At 38.7% G+C, this 18128-nt stretch overlaps 4 protein-coding genes across 4 annotated transcripts; all 4 read left to right on the top strand.

The window, feature by feature from the left end:
- The first annotated feature begins 4879 nt into the window (after positions 1-4879).
- Positions 4880-6544, top strand: LOC146147039 (LRP chaperone MESD-like). The gene has a single exon (XM_083386507.1). It carries the CDS (start codon positions 4916-4918, stop codon positions 5480-5482), a length of 567 nt encoding a protein of 188 aa, XP_083242633.1. The 5' UTR covers positions 4880-4915; the 3' UTR covers positions 5483-6544.
- Positions 6545-6548: 4 nt separating this feature from the next.
- LOC146147038 (developmentally-regulated GTP-binding protein 2-like) lies at positions 6549-7811 on the top strand. Its single transcript, XM_083386506.1, has one exon. It carries the CDS (start codon positions 6596-6598, stop codon positions 7688-7690), a length of 1095 nt encoding a protein of 364 aa, XP_083242632.1. The 5' UTR covers positions 6549-6595; the 3' UTR covers positions 7691-7811.
- Positions 7812-8145: 334 nt separating this feature from the next.
- Positions 8146-9698, top strand: LOC146147037 (uncharacterized). Its single transcript, XM_083388562.1, has one exon. It carries the CDS (start codon positions 8159-8161, stop codon positions 9503-9505), a length of 1347 nt encoding a protein of 448 aa, XP_083244688.1. The 5' UTR covers positions 8146-8158; the 3' UTR covers positions 9506-9698.
- On the top strand, positions 9698-18109 carry LOC146147036 (DNA replication licensing factor mcm4-A-like). Its single transcript, XM_083388561.1, has 13 exons — positions 9698-10002; positions 10280-10488; positions 10960-11137; positions 11266-11349; positions 11611-11879; positions 12317-12593; positions 13050-13184; positions 13807-13983; positions 14286-14428; positions 15046-15256; positions 15954-16127; positions 16879-17113; positions 17688-18109. The coding sequence occupies exons 1-13, from the start codon at positions 9733-9735 to the stop codon at positions 17939-17941; spliced, it is 2616 nt and encodes an 871-aa protein (XP_083244687.1). The 5' UTR covers positions 9698-9732; the 3' UTR covers positions 17942-18109.
- Positions 18110-18128: the final 19 nt, after the last annotated feature.

Raw genomic sequence — 18128 nt, 5'->3', positions numbered from 1 at the left:
AAGTAAAAATGTGCCTTAGGTCAAAACTCACTTTGCATTTTCTTGTATTTGCCCTAAACTCTGAAACTGACAGGCAGCCAGGATCGCGTGTGTTTGACAAGCTGTCGTATGCAGATCGATTTCCAAACTAAAAAAAGACTACTTACCACGTGAAATGTACTGCAATTAGTCCATTGATATTCAAGATGCCTCAGCGCTTTCAATTGCCATGGGTTTACGCGTGCAATTTCGTCATGGATTTGTCGAGGTTCGAGTGCCAGCCAGCAATGAACCGACTCGTGCTATGACTTCATTTCGCCGTTGGGCCGCCACAATGCCAATTAACTCATCGCGCCTTTGTGTGTGACGTCATCCGCAAAAACGAGGGCCGCGAACAACGTTTAAATCGTAGACAACACATCTCGTCTGGTTTACGTGATGTATCACAAGGGCAGCGGTCATTGGGCGAATTTGTGGCGAATCTTTGAAATCAAGACAAGTTTGTTTATCGGTGTCAGAGTTATTATTAATATTGCGGACACAGATTAACCACGAACAGTGGGGCAAAAAAGTCGCCCAGGATTGAACGAAAAACGGTATAACGCGGGAATAAAGGCTGTTAATAGTGTGACACCCTCACAACATAACTGATACGCATACTCGCATAGGAATGCCCAGGCGGTTATTACCATTGGTCCATAACCATTGCGATTCGACAAAATCATTCTGGTTACGGGTCTCTAAAAAGGCTAAAACGACGTCATTTGTATATAGTAGAAAAATAAAACACTGAAGGCCTACTTTCACTGACCATTGGTTTTGTTATCTCCTTTAGATTCGCTGAAACAACAATTCGAGGAGTCACAGACATTTCCTCATATAATCAGATTTGAATCACGATAAAATCAATGAACTTTTTTACACCCTATCTAAGAAATCGGCAAATGTTTTGGCAATATAAAAATGCATTGCATGCAAATTGATAAAATGGGCGTTGTTTTTAGTCTGACCGTGCATTTTTGTAAATTACGACTCTTCCTAACGAATACCGCTGCAAAATTGCTGGTGAAAATTACTAGCGCTTAAAAATCTGTTGACGACGCCACTGTATACACAAGATTTGTATCGCCTGGGATTAAAGGAATTGCAAGGCTGAACATTACGATGTCTCTATGTTCAATTCGATACACGAACTAAGGCGCGCCCCTCAAGATATACGAGATAAAAACAAGCCGTCAACAACGTGTTTACAGCACGCCAAACTAGTAGTAGTAACAGTTGGCGAGTGTCAGGCGAAGCCTTTCACAAAGCGTCTCGAATCGTCATTCCGACCTGTACAGCAGTGAAATGAACCTTTGCGTGTGTGTGAACTGCGAAGGGCCTGTGGGTGCTTGTTTGGCGTTCCATCGTATCAAGTGATCTTTAGTTCGGGAGGGGGGCGAGATTTAATTGACAGCGAGAGCGATAAAACAGCGCGGCGCGGTCGACCGTTGGCATCTATTAAGATCGACGGCGCGCTCGCTATCGGAAACAAACTGTTTTGCTTTTTCAAAAACTAAACGACCCCCTTTTTTTTCCGCGGTCCACTGGTCTATGTGCTTGTATCCAGTGTGCTGCCAACCACAAGCCGAATTTTTTTGCTAATTAAATTGCCCAATGGTGTGCAATTTTACTCTTTTTTCAGCACAAGATGTTTTAAGGTCGCTCTTCTATACAAGTGACCAAACTAGAATTTTTTTGTCAAAGATACAATTCGAGTTGATTCCCAGATACTGCCGCTCAATAAGTAAACTTTTTTTATTTCACCCCCTTTGTATTAGAAAACGCTGCAATGGTTTTTCGAATTCGTTAAAGCGATCTTTTAAATACATTGCTATTGAATAAACAACCAAATACACCATAAATAGCGCTCAGAGCTTAGGTTCAGTTTTTATATATTTTAAACCACCTGTTGCGCCTAATTAGCCTATATTTTATTACAAACAACGCAAGACGAAATGGAAAATTTAAAATCATTGTGGATCGCTCGAATGGCATGTTGAGTTTATATTGCTATGGCGACATTAAGCACATCTATGTAAAATCAAAAGGCTCATTTTCACCGATGGTTTTTATATTACGCTGATTATGGCTTCGTAACTATTGCCAATTTTTACATTTTTCTGTAAATTGATAATTCAAAAACTACTTTTTGTTTAAATGTCAATTTGTGACGTCACCTCTGAAAAATGTTATGTTGTCATGCCTTCCCCAATTTAATCCTGTTTCCCCGCCTGCCTTTGCCTTATAAGTGTGACCTCTAAATGCAAAACTTTTCGTGGCCTGCATCGAGCACTTTTTATTATTTTTTGCTTCTGGTAAAAGGCAAAGGCCACCACCAAACGGAATATAAAAGCCCAATTAAGTTGCAACTTCTCTTATTGGCAGTCTTCCCTTCTCTTATTGGGAGTCTTTTGCCAGAGTTGTACCTCAAATATCAATCCCATTTTTAACTGAGTCAGTGGGTATGAGCAGTGTTTTTCAACCTATAGGTCGTGACCCAAAATTGACCTGCTATATAATTTGGTGGGTCGCCTACTGCAGTAGTTCATATTGTTAGATTTACAAGATCGATCCAGAGCAGGATTTCTTTAAATTTCAGAAAGCTGTTGAAAAAATACGAAAAGATGGTTCATAATTAAATTCAAAATTTGTACCGGTACGCTATTTTTCTTTTGCTTTACGAGAACTAGATCGCATCACTGTTATATTTACGTTTAGCACTCGGGTTACCGCAAAAAACTTGATAAACACTGGCAAGTTTATTAAAACATAATTACGAAATCAAATATATTGAAATTCAGTGTATAGTTTGAACTTTGAAGGGCAAGCTTACCGATTTTAAATTTATGGAGGCAAAAGTCAAGACCAGTGTAAAGCCTTTCTTGCTTGCACTAAGAAACAAAAATGCGGAAGACTATTTACATAACAATATAATGTTACTCATAACTTGACAAATCGCCCCTTACTGACTTAAACATCCCTTTGACATAAAAGTGGATTGTTTTCCAAAGTTAGCCTATAGAACGGTTCACGGCACACTCGAGAACCACTTAATGGCACATAGTTTAAGGGTTGCAGGTCTAAACCAAGCATATTTGTTAAATACTATTATAAAAAATTGCCGTCGCTATGCAGTATTACTATCAAACAACAAAATAAATTTTAATATATCGCAACAAAACTGCTGTTACGGTTCTTTTGACTTATGTGAGCCGTTTATTAGTGATACTGGGATTGTAATCAGGGAGTCGAACCGGAGACGAACCGGAACGTTATGACCCGGTTTTGGGTCAATTTTTTCCGAACCGTAACCGAACCTGAACCGGATTTTATAAGATTGTAAGGAGCCGAACCGGAACTGAACCGAACAATTTGAAAGTACCTGAAGCTTAACCGAACCCGAACCTGTAAATAAAAGCGGTTCGCTCCTGTATGACGTCACAACTTCTATTTTACAGAGTCAAGTTACGCCATGTTCGAAATTTTATGAAAAAATATGAATATTGAATGAAAAAATCGTTTATTTTTTATACTGTTTTTTGTCACGTAACTTAGATTAAACGACTTACAATTCAAAGATTATTCTCTACATTTATCGACCCACATTTTGAGATTTAACGCAAATTATATTGTATCTGAACCGGAACTTTATGAACCGGTTTTAAAATAACGATGGTTGAACCGGAGCTGAACCGGAACTTTTAAATCCCTCTGAACCGGATTCCGAAAAAATCCTTGAACCCGAACCGAACCTGAACCGGAAAAATCAAACGGTTCGACTCCTTGATTGTAATACATGTAGGTCTTTATCATTGCAAGTATTGGTTAAAAATTGTCACGTGTATGGGTTTCGCGGCAAACACGGACGATTGGCGCGAAACTGAATTTTGTCTTAAGCAAGATGAGCGAATCGTACAGTATACGACATAATAAAATTGATTTGCTGAATACCACAATAATATTCACAATTATTATAATTTGCCTAGTATAGCTCAAATTACTAATATTTTAGTCCTAGTTATTTTTATTCAGTGCAAAGTTTGTAATATTTTTGCAGTAACTATGTGTCGTTATTAGTGAAATTACGAATGCCAGCATGTGGTAGTAAAATACTGAATCGCATCAAAACGTCAGCGTTTAGCTGAGCTAAGTCGTAAAAACAATGAAGTTGAGAACTAAGTTATCCAATTCAGTTGACGTACCCTGTTCCTGTAATAAACGTTATCTCGCTAACGCTAACAAGTAAAATATTGCAAACAGGTATTTAGCGTATATATATAACCCAGAAAACTGTATCGAACTCGTCCTAACTTTCCACTGCATGGTTAGGTAAAAACGATCTGGCGCACTTGTTCAGACTATAAAGCAGCAATGCTATATAAGCAACAGATCAGCGTAGCCGTATGGTTAGTGAAAAATGGAGAAAGTATTTATCTAATCTGTCTTCCTAAACCTAAATTCGTATTACATATAATTAAAAAACAAATATGCTGGATTGGTTGTTACAAACAATTTTGACAAAGAGTGAAACATGCAAAATGTTAATCTGTATAATTTGTGAAATTATTGTAGTTACATGTCTCTGTGATGCCATCGCCATGTGAACTTTCTAAGGCCTATATGACTGGCCTAGAATCCTACCATGGGGCTGAAACAATTATCAAAGCAACTCACACTATTAGGGTGAGGGTGAGCAAAGCATTATTATTTAATAATATTGCGTAACTTACCTAAACGCTAACCCGCACCCTAACCCAAATAATGTTGTTGTGGAAGGATTCTAGACCAGCGCCCTTATCTTGTGTAATTTCTCTTACAATTAAGCCAAAATACCAATTGGTTATTGTTTGTAGACACACCCTATGTACACTATATAACTGTTGATAGGATAAGGATGCAAATCACAAAATTATTCCTACTTTTAACTGTTACTGTCCTGGTTGCTGCAAAGAAACGAAAGGATCCAAAAGACTTTTCCGACGTTGACATTTACAAACTCGATGAACAGTGGACGGAGGAAGGCGAAGTGGAAGACGAAGACTTGCCGGAACATTTACGAAAGGCTGAGCCGATTGACATGTCAAAAATCGACCCTAGCGATCCTGAAGGCATGCTAAAGATGTCAAAGAGGCATAAAACACTCATGATGTTTGTTACTGTGTCAGGAGATCCAACGGAGAAGGAAACTGAAGAAATCACATCACTCTGGCAATCTATGCTGTTCAACGCCAACATTGAGTTGACCAGGTTTGTCGTCAGTGCAAATCGCGTCCTCATTAAAATAAACGACGGTTCCTATGCATACGAGATCAAAGACTTTTTAATTCAACAAGAAAGATGCGAATCTGTTACGATAGAGGGTAAAGACTACAACGGCAAAGGTCATCCAAGTAAAAAGAAAAACACAAAAAAATCCACTTCTGGCAAGAAAAAACAGAAGAAGAAGAAATCAGAGTTATAAAAATTATCACAAACAAATAGCTTTGTTTATCAAATCAGACCAAAAAGTGTTTTATAAAGTAATTGTGATTTAGTAATAACTAATTAATTGGAATTATACTTTTATGGTCAACATTCTTTGTGTAATAAGAAAATTTTAAAACAAAAAATATTGCAGTTAAATTTTTAAAAATAGGTTTGTCCATGCACAACTAAAATATTTTTTTGTTTAATCTTCTATGTTTAACAAAATTCTTTGTTCATTTCATTTAACAAAAATTGTTTTGGATTTTTTTTATTTGTAAAACTCTTAGACATATAATATACATCAATCTACAAATATGGCAAATTGCATTTTTAAGCTCTCTATGCTTTAAACAGTAATAAAACTAATTACCTGATGTGCAATTCAGAATTATTTGTTTTGCACTATTTACATAAGAAAGATTCTTTAATTTGAAAGATATCTTATAAAGTGTGTTATTGTATGTAGTTAAAAAATGCTGTGCACCATTTATTGCAGTCTTGTTTTTGCTATTTTTAATGGTTGACCAACCAGGTACTTTTTCTATTTAGTCTATACCCAAATGTTATATAAGTTTGCTTTAAAGAGATGATTCCACCTTTTAAGAAAAATATATAAGATTATTGTCACTTCCATTGACCAATTTTGATCTATTTTCATCTGTTTTTGCGCTCTTGTGATTTTTTTACCACTATACAATCCCCAAGTATGTAATTCATTATGTTTGCTTTTGGCGTACAGAATTTCTTGGTTAAGCTAAAATTATATCATTTCAACATTTGTTCCCACACTGTGGTATGGAATGCACAGTCTGTTTTTGACATTGTACTAAAATTGTTTTAAGTAGAATGAGCTTCCACTAGGCACATCATTTGTCAGATAATTATGGTTTTATTTAAATTTGATGAATGAAGTTGCATTGTAATTGATTTGGAGTTCCTATGAAAATTATTTTACTGATATTGTCATTTGTTTATTTTTATGCTATTTGTCATTTGTGTCTTTGCTTTTGATTAAATCATCAACATAAGTTTAAAAACAAGTTCATTATATTACAGATATTTCAATTAGGTTGTCTGCTCTTTGATATTGAATAAGGGAACAATTAAAATGGGGATTCTTGAAAAAATTTCTGAGGTGGAAAAGGAGATTGCAAGGACCCAGAAAAACAAAGCCACCGAGTATCATTTGGGTTTGCTAAAGGCCAAACTTGCAAGATACAGAGCTCAGCTTTTGGAGGGTTCAAAGACAACATCGGCGAAAGGGGAAGGATTTGATGTCATGAAATCTGGAGATGCCCGGGTGGCACTTATCGGCTTTCCATCTGTTGGCAAATCGACTCTGCTCTCCACCCTGACCTCAACCACCAGTGTTACAGCATCCTATGAATTTACAACCTTAACCTGCATCCCTGGAGTTATCCAACACAATGGCGCAAATATCCAGCTTCTAGATTTGCCCGGGATTATAGAGGGAGCCGCTGCTGGAAAAGGAAGAGGAAGGCAGGTGATCGCTGTCGGACGAACTGCTGACATGGTGGTGATGATGCTTGATGCACTGAAGGGCGATGTGCAGAAAGAACTCTTAACAAAGGAATTGGAAGCTGTGGGCATCCGTTTGAACAAGAAACGGCCAAATATTTACTACAAGGAAAAGAAAGGTGGTGGCATCTCGATAACTGCCACATGCCCCCTGACTAAAATTTCTGAACGGATGATAAACCTCATCCTGCATGAGTATAAGATCTTCAATGCAGACCTTGTTTTTCGAGATGACTACACTGTAGAGGAACTCATTGATGTCATTGTTGGAAACCGCAAGTACATGCCTTGCATCTACGTTTACAACAAGATCGATCAAATTTCCATTGAGGAAGTAGATAGGATCGCTCGACAACCACACTGTGTTGTGATCAGCTGCAACATGCTCCTCAACCTTGACTACTTTAAAGATGTAATGTGGAAGTACCTTGCCCTGATCACTGTCTACACTAAAAAACCAGGAAAGAAACCCGACTTTGAAGATGGGCTTATTTTGAGGTCTGGCAGCACTGTGGAACATGCATGCCACTCCATTCACAGAACATTAGTGGCTAACTTTAAATACGGCCAAATTTGGGGACAGAGTGCAAAATATCATGGACAGCATGTTGGCCTGAGTCATAAACTGTGCCATGAAGATGTTTTGCTTGTGACAAAAAAATAGCTTTCAATTTATATATATGCAGAAAACTTTTGGTCGTATTTTTTTTAATTACTTTAATTTCTCCCAAAAAAAGTCTTATTTATTGGTAGCACGAATATTTCCCTAATTTGTAGTTTTTTGTCGGTTGCATTTCTCTCCATGATTTTGAGTTTTTTGCATGGTTGTAAAGGGTAATTGACATTTGTTTCTAAAAAAAATCTGTTTAAAACTTGTTGAGCTGTTAAAATGCATTTTTGTTTTGTTTTACATTAAGTTCATCTGCAAATGAAATGTTCTCCCTGAAAAGTTCTATATTGTGGCATACATAGCTTTTTTCGTATTTTTTACATTTGGGGATTTGTGTATAACTTTTTTCAAGCAATGTTACTTTCACAATGTGCTTTGGGGGTGCAGTTAAAACTTTAAAACTATTAACCTATTTATTTGTCTTGATTCCTATTTTCAAGGAATTACAGTCAAATAGCAATAATGTACAGCGATAAAGAGTTAACCTATGAGGCACCCCTGCTGGAAGAACCCGACATAAATCAAGCCATACAGAGTGGGCTTCTTGGTGACTCGATTTGTCATGTGACTGTTGAGCAGCTAAAAGCTCCAAGCAGTGCTCTGGTCCTTCAATTGTGCACAAGCATATTACAGAAACTGGGTATTGAGACAGAAAATCTGGGCCAGGCATTGCTTATTGGGGAGCTTGTAAATCCGGAGCTGTATGGTCCGACCACAATGATGACAATCAATGTCCCTTTCTTGCTCAACAGGTCTGTGCCTCAACTCAGGATGGAAAGACGCGACCTGATTTATCCCAAATGGAAGAGAATCCATCACTTCCTCAACATCATTATCAACTACATTCGCTCCTGGGACTTTTTTATGACCGAGTGGGAGACCTGTAATAGCAAGTCTGTGGAAATTCTCCAGAAGCGACAGGACCTGCTTGACGAGAACAGCAAACTCGAAAACTCACTGAGAGATGTTAATGACTATTTGCGACGACACGAAACGCTCTTTGCTGATCAGCTTGTGGAACTGAATGTTTGCAAGGGTAAGTTCCAAAAGATCTTGGACGAGCAAAAGCTTAAGGAACAGGACAAGGCTGCCGCAAAAATGGAACTTTCAAAGTGCAATGAAGAGCTCACTGCAGCCAACGAAGATTTAAGTAAGTACTTAACAGAGAAGCAGAACCTACAGGATCAAGTGGTTAGCAGTCCTGGCAAGCAGCTGGAAAAGCGAAAAGTCCTTTTGCAAAAGAAAGAAACTGCCAAGGAAAATTTTGTCAAAAACAAAGAGCTTCACAGAGAAATTGAAAGAAAAATCGATCGTCTGAAACAAACCGTTGAACGTGGGCAACATGACATTCAGCTACGAAAGGAATACTGCTCTTCAATTGAACACATTCAACTGACAAAGGATAATTTAATGAAGATAAAATTTGAGACAGAAACAAGGTCTTTGTCAATGGCTAAGCTGCGAAAGGAAAACGAAAACTTGTCACAGCAGATAGCAACCAATAAAGACCAAATCCGTCGATTAAAACTGCGGGGAGAAAAACAGATTAAGTCAGCCAAGCAACATCTTTTGGAACTAGAAGGTGAACTAACAGGCCTCTCTGCGAAGGTAGAGAGCAAAAATACTCAAATTAAAAGTCGCATCAAAGAGATTGAAAGTGCTAAAGCACTGAAGGAGAAAATTATTTCAAACCACAATGAAAAAATGGAGAAGCTTCGGGAAACCGAAAAGCTGCTGTTGCATGATGTAGACAAAATTAGCGATCAGCTTTCTCTTTATATGGAAGAGGTTGTTGCGAACTGTTCTTAGTTTGTACTTAAGTGTTATATTTTTGTACTTTACTGCCTAACCGACAAAGGTTATAACAAATCTTGTCAACTATTGTCAAACAGAATTCCTTTTCAACAAATAGGAACTCTGTGTGTTGCTGTCTTTATTTTTTGTATAAATTTATATATAGTTGTTTTTCCCCATTTAAACATCACTTTCATTTGTGCTTTAGTTTTTTGCGGTGTAAGGTTTAAGTACAACCAATTATGTCTTCACCTGGACGCCGTCGTGGCAGAAGCCGTCAAAGTAACGACATGGATACGAGCAGTGACCTCGCCATGATGCCACCGACTCCTGCCAATCAAACAGGCTTGCTTGATGCCACATCAGACTCCATCCTGGCCCCGCAAACTCCGGCGAATGTCAGTGAAATCGACCTAAGCTCCCCATTGTTTTATGGCACACCTGGAAGTGCCAGGACTCCTGGTGGCTCAGGCCTTACTCCTAGTAAAACTCCAAGAGGTGCACAAACACCGGTAAGTTTTAGGTTTGATAAGCTTTTTTACCAGTCAATCTTTTTGATACAGTGCTTTAAAACCAGCTGTCTGTAAAAAGGATTGGTCTGTTATATTGAATATTCAAACTATTAAATGTCAAATATTATGTTTGATTGTTTAAAAAAAGATTTTAACTACAATATGCTATACAAAGTTATTTGTTGAAAGGGGTGTGTAGCTTATTGACCTTTAATCTTTTAAATAGCTTCGTAAAATTTAGGAGTAAATTTAGATCCTTTACTTGTTTTTTTTCTAGGTTCGCCAGCGACCAGATTTGGGAAGCAGTAGCCGTGTGCGAACAGTTAACCTGAACTCGGACCAATCAGGTCCTAACATACCAGAACCTATTCCGGAAGAAAATGAGGAAGTTCTCATGCCGGCAGACACCGCTGGCCAACTTGTTATCTGGGGGACAGATGTGGTTGTCAGTCACTGCAAAACCAAATTCTCAAACTTTATCAATAGGTAATAACCCGTCTAATGTTTTTTGTGATTTTGTATTTCCTTGTTTGTGGTATGTAAAGTTGCTAAAAAGATACGTGTTGTGCTCACCTAGTTCGCAAATTGAAATGTTGAAACAGGTCTAAGCCTAGGCAGGGTTTTTGTGTTATGGGCCACCATAATCTACAATTTAGTCCAATTTCTGTTAAACTAGAAAATATATTTAAGTATTTTTAGTAATATACAAATATTTTTATGTGCCTAAGCCCATTTTGTTTGAATTTAAAAGTTTTGCCATTTTCAACCAATAAACACATTTTACTGGCGGCTGTGGGATACCCTGCTTTAGCATCTTGGATGGTTTATTTTATTTGTATAGGCATATTTGTGGCTCATTGACATTTACTTGAAATGATTTATCCTTAAATGCTTTAAAATTATTGAAAATGTATTGCTATAACTATACAGAGTTTTACATTTGTATTTTATCTCTAGGTTTGTTCCTGAAGGTGAGAATGAAGATGGTGTCGATGGAATGGACGTCAATGAACCTGTGTACTTGAGAAAAATGGAGGAGATTAGTGTAACAGAAGAACCATATTTTGATGTTGACTGCGCTCATTTAAAAGCCTATGACAATGATTTGTACCGACAGCTAATATGTTATCCACAGGTTTGTAAATTGTAAATAAAGTTATATATTATGCTGTTTTTACTGTATATATAGAACCAATACCGCGTTAAATAGTTTTATGACTCGTTTTAAAAGTAGATTACTGATTGTTACCTTTTTTATTTCAGGAAGTCATTCCAACTTTTGACATGGCAATTAATGAGATGTTTTTTGCTAAATTTCCTGACATAGCCTTGTCTCACCAAATACAGGTAAAAATTGTTACAAAAATTCCCTTCATTTAATGTTTTTCTTAAATATTGTTTTATCTCTTATTTGCACTTAATCGCTCTTTAAATAAATCAGCAATCACACACTGACTTTTGTATTTCAAAAAAGTAACAACTGAAACAAACATATAGTAGAATTCAAATCAGTTGGTTAAGCATTTTTTTTCTTATGACAACTGTTTAACATCGGTAGAATTGTGGAATCTAATGAAACTGATTTGTTTGGGTCGAAAAAATGTTTAGGTGAAGCCATTCAACGCTGAGCGCACGAAAAATATGAGATCCCTTAATCCGGAAGACATCGACCAGCTGATCACCATCAGCGGGATGGTCATTCGCTTGTCGTCGCTTATACCTGAGATGCGTGAAGGCTTCTTCCGTTGCAACGTTTGCAATCACGAAGTATCTGTGGAGATTGAGCGCGGTCGCATCGCCGAACCAACCGTTTGCGCCCAGTGCAAAACCAGCTACTCGATGTCCTTGATTCACAACAGATCGCTGTTTACAGACAGGTGAGTTTAAAGAGTAAGGTTGTGCACTATTGGATCACTCGATTAAAACTTTATAAGTAACTAATAATGACCGCTTTTGTTGAATTAAAAGTTTAGATTTCAACTTAAAATATCTGAAAATAAAGTCTAAGTTAGATTTGCGCGTTTAGGTAAATACTGGTAGTATGATTTCAATATAATCAGTACCTTGTTAAATTTTTACCATGTTTTATCCCATTTTTAAAGACGCAATATATTTTATTTAAGCAAAAATTAAAACCTTAACCTATCTCATGTGTTTTAGCCACGTCAAAATCTTGCTACATCTTCAAAAAATAGGCCAAATTTTTGCTTTAAAGCGCTTTAACATTCACCGACCCACCAAAACCCTCATACCAAACAGAAACCTGCGCTCTGTCCATTTTTCCAATTTTATAACCCTTCTCATTTCTGCGCAGGCAACTGGTCAAGCTCCAAGAAGCGCCAGACGACATGCCGGCCGGCCAGACGCCGCACTCGGTGGCCCTTCACGCCTACGGCGACCTGGTGGACGCAGTGCAGCCGGGAGATCGCATCGTGGTCACGGGTGTCTATCGGGCGCAGCCGTTGCGTGCCAACCCACGCATGCGTAACGTCAAGTCGGTGTATCGGACGCACGTCGACGTCCTCCATTTCCAGAAGAAGGAAGGCAAGCGCCAGCAGCTGTACGAGAGCGCCGACGACGACGACTGCCAGGTTAGAAATCAGCTGTGGCTGTTCCTTTATTTCGGCAACCCTCTTATCGGGCGCCGTGTTTGAGGAAGGATTTAAATCATTTTTAATTTCGTAGAAAATGATAGGCTGGGTTAGGATCGAGATTGGGATGTGGCTGTTTTTAAAACCCTTTGCCGGGCTTATTTTTTTATTTCGGATTATGAATTTTTTACCCGCCGCAATATAAGAAGCGATTACAGCAGTTGAGGACAATATCTCGCTGCGTGCATCTTAATGTTAAAACTTTTAATTTATTTTCTTATGCTGTATCGTGACTCAATATATAATTTTCATATTTTGCTGTGCAATTTCTTCGCAACTAATGGAAGAAAACATTTCGCTGCGTGCGCATCTTAAGCTTAAAACTTTATTTTATTTTAAACTTAATCTGTATCGTTTTTAACTAAATAACCGCAACACAATTTTGTACGTGTTCAGGTTCAGTTTTCTAAGGAAAGGATTGAGGAGATTCGCGAGTTGTCGCAACATCCTGATGTTTACGATCGCTTGGCTCGCGCCGTGGCTCCCAGCGTCTACGAGCACGACGACATCAAAAAAGGGATTCTCCTGCAGGTGAAAGCCGTAACACACGATTTTCCCGTAAATTGTTGCCGCCGAGCAAAATGAAAACAAATATTAAGGTATTGGACTTGATTTAATGATTGTGCGTTTTCTACGGGTATCTTGGTTTTACTAAGGTAGTTTTTTGGCTAGCGAGTATTAAACGTTCAATATTTTTAACAGGTTATTTTAAATGACTAAAGTCTAGGTAAGGCTAAGTCATTTAAATAAATTGCCTAATTTTAATTTAAATCATATTTCAAAATGACCTTCAATCAAGTCGAGCCAGTTTATACCAAATTCCAAATCACGTAACACGATTTTAGAATAGTGACTTAAGTGCATTAAGTCAACTTAAATGCATTAAGTCAACTCACCCGACTCGAGTAGTATATGGAAAGTAAACTCAAGACAACCTTTGGTGCCTTATAGGTTGAAAAACATTGACCCAAAGCACTCGAAAGAACAAAATACCAGTGTAACAGGATAGTACCCTATGGTCGGAAGCCGAACTCCCTTGTCTCGGGTTAATCTCGTTGTAATCACCCGAAGACTGCTTTACTAGGCTAATTTGAAACTTTGTGAAGATTTCTCGCTAAATTTTAATAGACAGTTGACTCTGAATTTCCACCAGTTGTTCGGCGGATCGAGGAAAGTTCTGAAGAAGACCGGCCCGAAAGGCGGCGTGAAGGGTGGCCTCAGGTCGGAGATGCACGTGCTTTTGTGCGGAGACCCTGGTACCAGCAAGTCCCAGCTGTTGCGATATGTGCACGAAAAGCTGGCGCCCAGGGGACAGTACACAAACGGAAAGGTAAAGCTGTGAGCGTCGATGATCGGTGCTTGACAAAAGACCCTTATCTGTTTGACAAAATACCCTGACCCTCCCCTCGATGGGGCAGAGTGTTTTTAAACAGCGTTTTTGTATTCTTTAAAGTTTTACCTTTTTCGTCTTCCGCACAGAGTTGATTTTGTAATCCTTTGCTTTAGTTTAAAACCTGAAATGGTTAATTTTTATTAAACCAGCATTTCAAAAAAAACCTATAGCCCGAAATTGACATTTTTAAACTTTTTAAAACACAAAACAATTTTTTTTCAAAAATATGTTCTATTTAGGGTTCCAGTGCGGTCGGATTGACAGCCTACATCACAAAAGAAGCGGAAACGAAGCAACTGATGATGCAGCCGGGCGCACTTGTGCTTTCCGATAACGGAGTTTGCTGCATCGACGAGTTCGACAAAATGAGCGACAGCACCAGGTAAGAGTTAGTTTCCTTTGTTTCCTTCATTCCAATCCAAAGAAAGAACCAATTTGGCAATTTTGTTTATGCCGCACCACAGTCACATTTTTATGTTAGTTAAGCCTTTGTGTTTTTTAAACTCACATATTGAAAACATTATCTGTCGATATGTTAAATTAGTATATTTTAGCAATTTAAACCTTGGCTTAAGTTTGTGCATTGTAAGCTCTATTGTTTGATTGTCGATTCGAAATGTGTTTCATAATTCATCAGAACTGTTTATAATATATAACATCCATAATATAAAGGGCTTATAATGTAGCAATCGGTCTTAAAATACCTAAAAAATAAAGTTAAAGTCGACTAAGGAACATCCACTTGAGCACCAGAATTTCTCTTCTTTACCGAGGTCTAAAATCCTTCTAGGCCTTCTTATTTCAATCCACACCTGATGAAAAAAATATCGGCTTCTGTGCAAAAAAATCTATTGTCTGTAAATGAAATACCGGTTAATCTCTTCTCCGTGCCATAAAGTCCTAAAGTGTCAAAAAAATTTCCACCGAAAACTATATCCAGGGTGTCATTTTGGTGTTTATTCGTTAAACACTCTATCCATCCCCGTTTTCCGCCTAAAGGTCGATTTTGCACGAGGTCATGGAGCAGCAGACGCTCTCGATCGCCAAGGCGGGCATCATCTGCCAGCTGAACGCTCGTACTTCGGTGCTGGCCGCCGCCAACCCGTGCGAGTCGCAGTGGAACCCGCGCAAGACCATCGTCGAGAACATCATGCTGCCGCACACGCTCATGTCGCGCTTCGACCTCATCTTTCTTATGCTCGACCCGCAGGTGCGTTTTAGTGAGTCGTGGGAATGTTTGTGAACCAACTTTTTGTGGGTTGGGAGACTGGTTTGGGAAATTTTAGGAATCGGATTCTAGTTTCGGCTTGTTTTTGTGACCCAGACATGTTTTGCCCATTTCTTTTGTAACCTATACCGATTTGGGCGTATATTTGTGGTCTGTAATGGTTCCGGGTCCCTTTAGGTGGTTTGGGCAACTTTTGTGAATCGGAATCTACTTCTGGCTTATATTTTGTGGCCCAGACATGGTTTTCACTTTTTTTGTAACATACATACCGCGTTGGACTTCTTTTTGTGGCCTGGAATAGTTACAGGCCTCTTTCGATTCCTTCAACTGTTTCGTTTCGCGTTCTGTTGCCTTGACGTGGAAAAATTACGCAAAGGGATTTCAAATTAAAATATTTAAGCGACGATGTCAATTGCCTATTTCAAAAAGTTAATAAAGTGCATGGTATTTCTGATCATGATAATAACAAGGTCAATAGAGCAGCTAAAGACAGGCAGCAAAAATGTGCTGCCAATGGTATTGGATTCTACAATAGTACCCCCCCCCCCCTTATTTTTCCCAAACTATGAGAAATTCAAATAAGCCAACAGAAAAAAGCATATCAACATCATTCACTTTTAATAGCCATTGAACTGCATACGCCAATAAGCCAACGCTTCATCTTTTTCACACATTTCAGGACGAGGCCTACGACCGGCGCCTGGCCAGTCACCTGGTGTCGCTGTACCACCGGTCGGCCCAGGAAGTTGAGATGGACGTTCTCGACTCTGAGTTGCTCAAGGATTACCTCGCCTACGCCAGGGTGACCATCAAGCCGCGACTGACCGAAGAGGCTGGTCAGGAACTTGTTCAGGTAATTTTGTGTTTGTTTGGACGACAGGTTGTTTACCTTGATAGGTTTCTGTTTAACAATTAATTTCTCCTGGAAAATAGAAGTTGAGCAATTTTAAGCCGCCACACTGTGGGCTGATAAGAAAAAAAATGAAAATATATCGGATTTTTATTACTTTCTTTTATCTCTGAAAAGTGCTCAAAACCAAAATTAACAAAAAATGACAGTTTTGCCCCCCTAAAAACCACCCCTTAGAACCTGGGCAAAAAAAAAAAATAAAATAATTCGGACAAAAGCAACATGTGTCCAAAAAAAATGTTTTTTTTTCGGGCCACATAATTAAAAAGAGAAAAATAAGTAACAAAACCTTTTTTTTTTTTGAACAAAATCTTGTATTGTCAAGTTTTAATAAACGCAACTACAAAATAGTCCTTTTTCGAGGTTACATTTAGTTTCTAGTTTATTAGACAATGGGCATTGGGCATGAATATAGTTAGCTCAACCAGGCAACATATCAATAGATATAAATCGCGCTTCTGGTGTTATACTTCGTTTACACCAAACTAATTACCATAAATGTTGGTTTATTTTTTGTTTGCACCACGTAAAGACACTTTTATAATCAAAGTGATAACTTAAATTTTGGTGTGGACAGCCATCACGCAATTAACTGATCATTCCGTCCTTAGAAACGTTGAGACATATTTTCGGCTTATACACAAATTTCAACCTACCAACCAACCGACCAAAAAATAAAACCTTTACCACACAGGCGTACGTGGAGATGCGCAAGGGCGGTGGCAGTGGGCGCGGCGGGGGCGTGACCGCCTACCCTCGTCAGCTGGAATCCCTTATTCGTCTGGCCGAGGCGCACGCCAAGACGCGTCTCTCGCTAAAGGTGGAACGTGCCGACGTGCGCGAAGCACTGAGACTTTACCGCGAGGCTTTGAAGCAGTCGGCGACCGACCCGCGCACTGGCATCGTCGACATCTCGATTTTGACCACCGGTAAGCAGGCTGAAACAATTACGTTTATTTTGGCTTTTTGAATTTAGATTAGAATAAGAGCTTTTGAGTTGTTTTTTTTTAAATTATTTTAGAATTAGATTATTTTAGTTTTCTTAAGTTCGAATAAAATGGCCAAATTCTTTGGAAACCAATTAAACTAAAATTTGAACAAGAATTACATTTAATTATATACAACGAATTGTCAGGCAACGGTCCTTTTCTCGAAAACCATATGCAAAAAGGCTATTTATTCTGAATAAGAAAGAACTTTAACTTTGTGCGTTTAATAGCAATGACCGCTCCGAACAAACTCACAAAAACACGAGAAAACTAAAAAGACAGCGAACCAAAAAATATCTCGTCTATCATTAGCGCACACGCAAACACAGCAACAAAACGTCTCCCAAAAAGGAATGAGTATTGTGTGCCCCCAATGTTTCCCATTAAGTTAATGCACTCGGTTGCTCTCAGACACATCAACCACAAATTTAACCTTACCAAAATCCGCTATAAAAGAAACATATGGTGTAATTTTCTCAAATTATTAATATTTCGCGTTTTTTTTGTTATCTAGGCATGAGCGCCACAGCTCGCAAGCGCCAGGACGAGCTTAAGGGCGCCCTCAAGCAGCTAATCGAGCAGGACAAGGGTCGTGGGTCGCAAGGCGGCGCCAAGGGCGGCCCGACCATCCGCTGTCGGCTTCTGCTGGACCGGTGGCGCGGCCAGACCGACCAGATCATCACACAGGCAATGTTCGACGAAACACTGCGCTCACTTCAGGACGACGAGTACCTGGTACGAACCGGTGACGTCATCCGCCTGTGCTGAGCCAAACGTCTGTTGCTGTGTTTTTGGCAAAGTTCCTCGTTTCTTTTAAAGTAACACAACAGCTTGGAGTTCGATAATGATTGCAAAGCCAAAAAGGTCGAGTAGATCGACATCATCTTGATTAAGATGTTTCGATACGAGCTTGTCATTTCAGTTAATGTATTTAATGTATTCAATGTATTCTCTC

This window comes from Ascidiella aspersa, chromosome 4 (genome assembly GCF_963924565.1).
Source record: "Ascidiella aspersa chromosome 4, kaAscAspe10.2, whole genome shotgun sequence".
Classification (NCBI taxonomy): Eukaryota; Metazoa; Chordata; class Ascidiacea; order Phlebobranchia; family Ascidiidae; genus Ascidiella; species Ascidiella aspersa.
The sequence above is the reverse complement of the archived record's forward strand: the minus strand, read 5'-3'. Positions and strand labels throughout refer to the sequence as shown.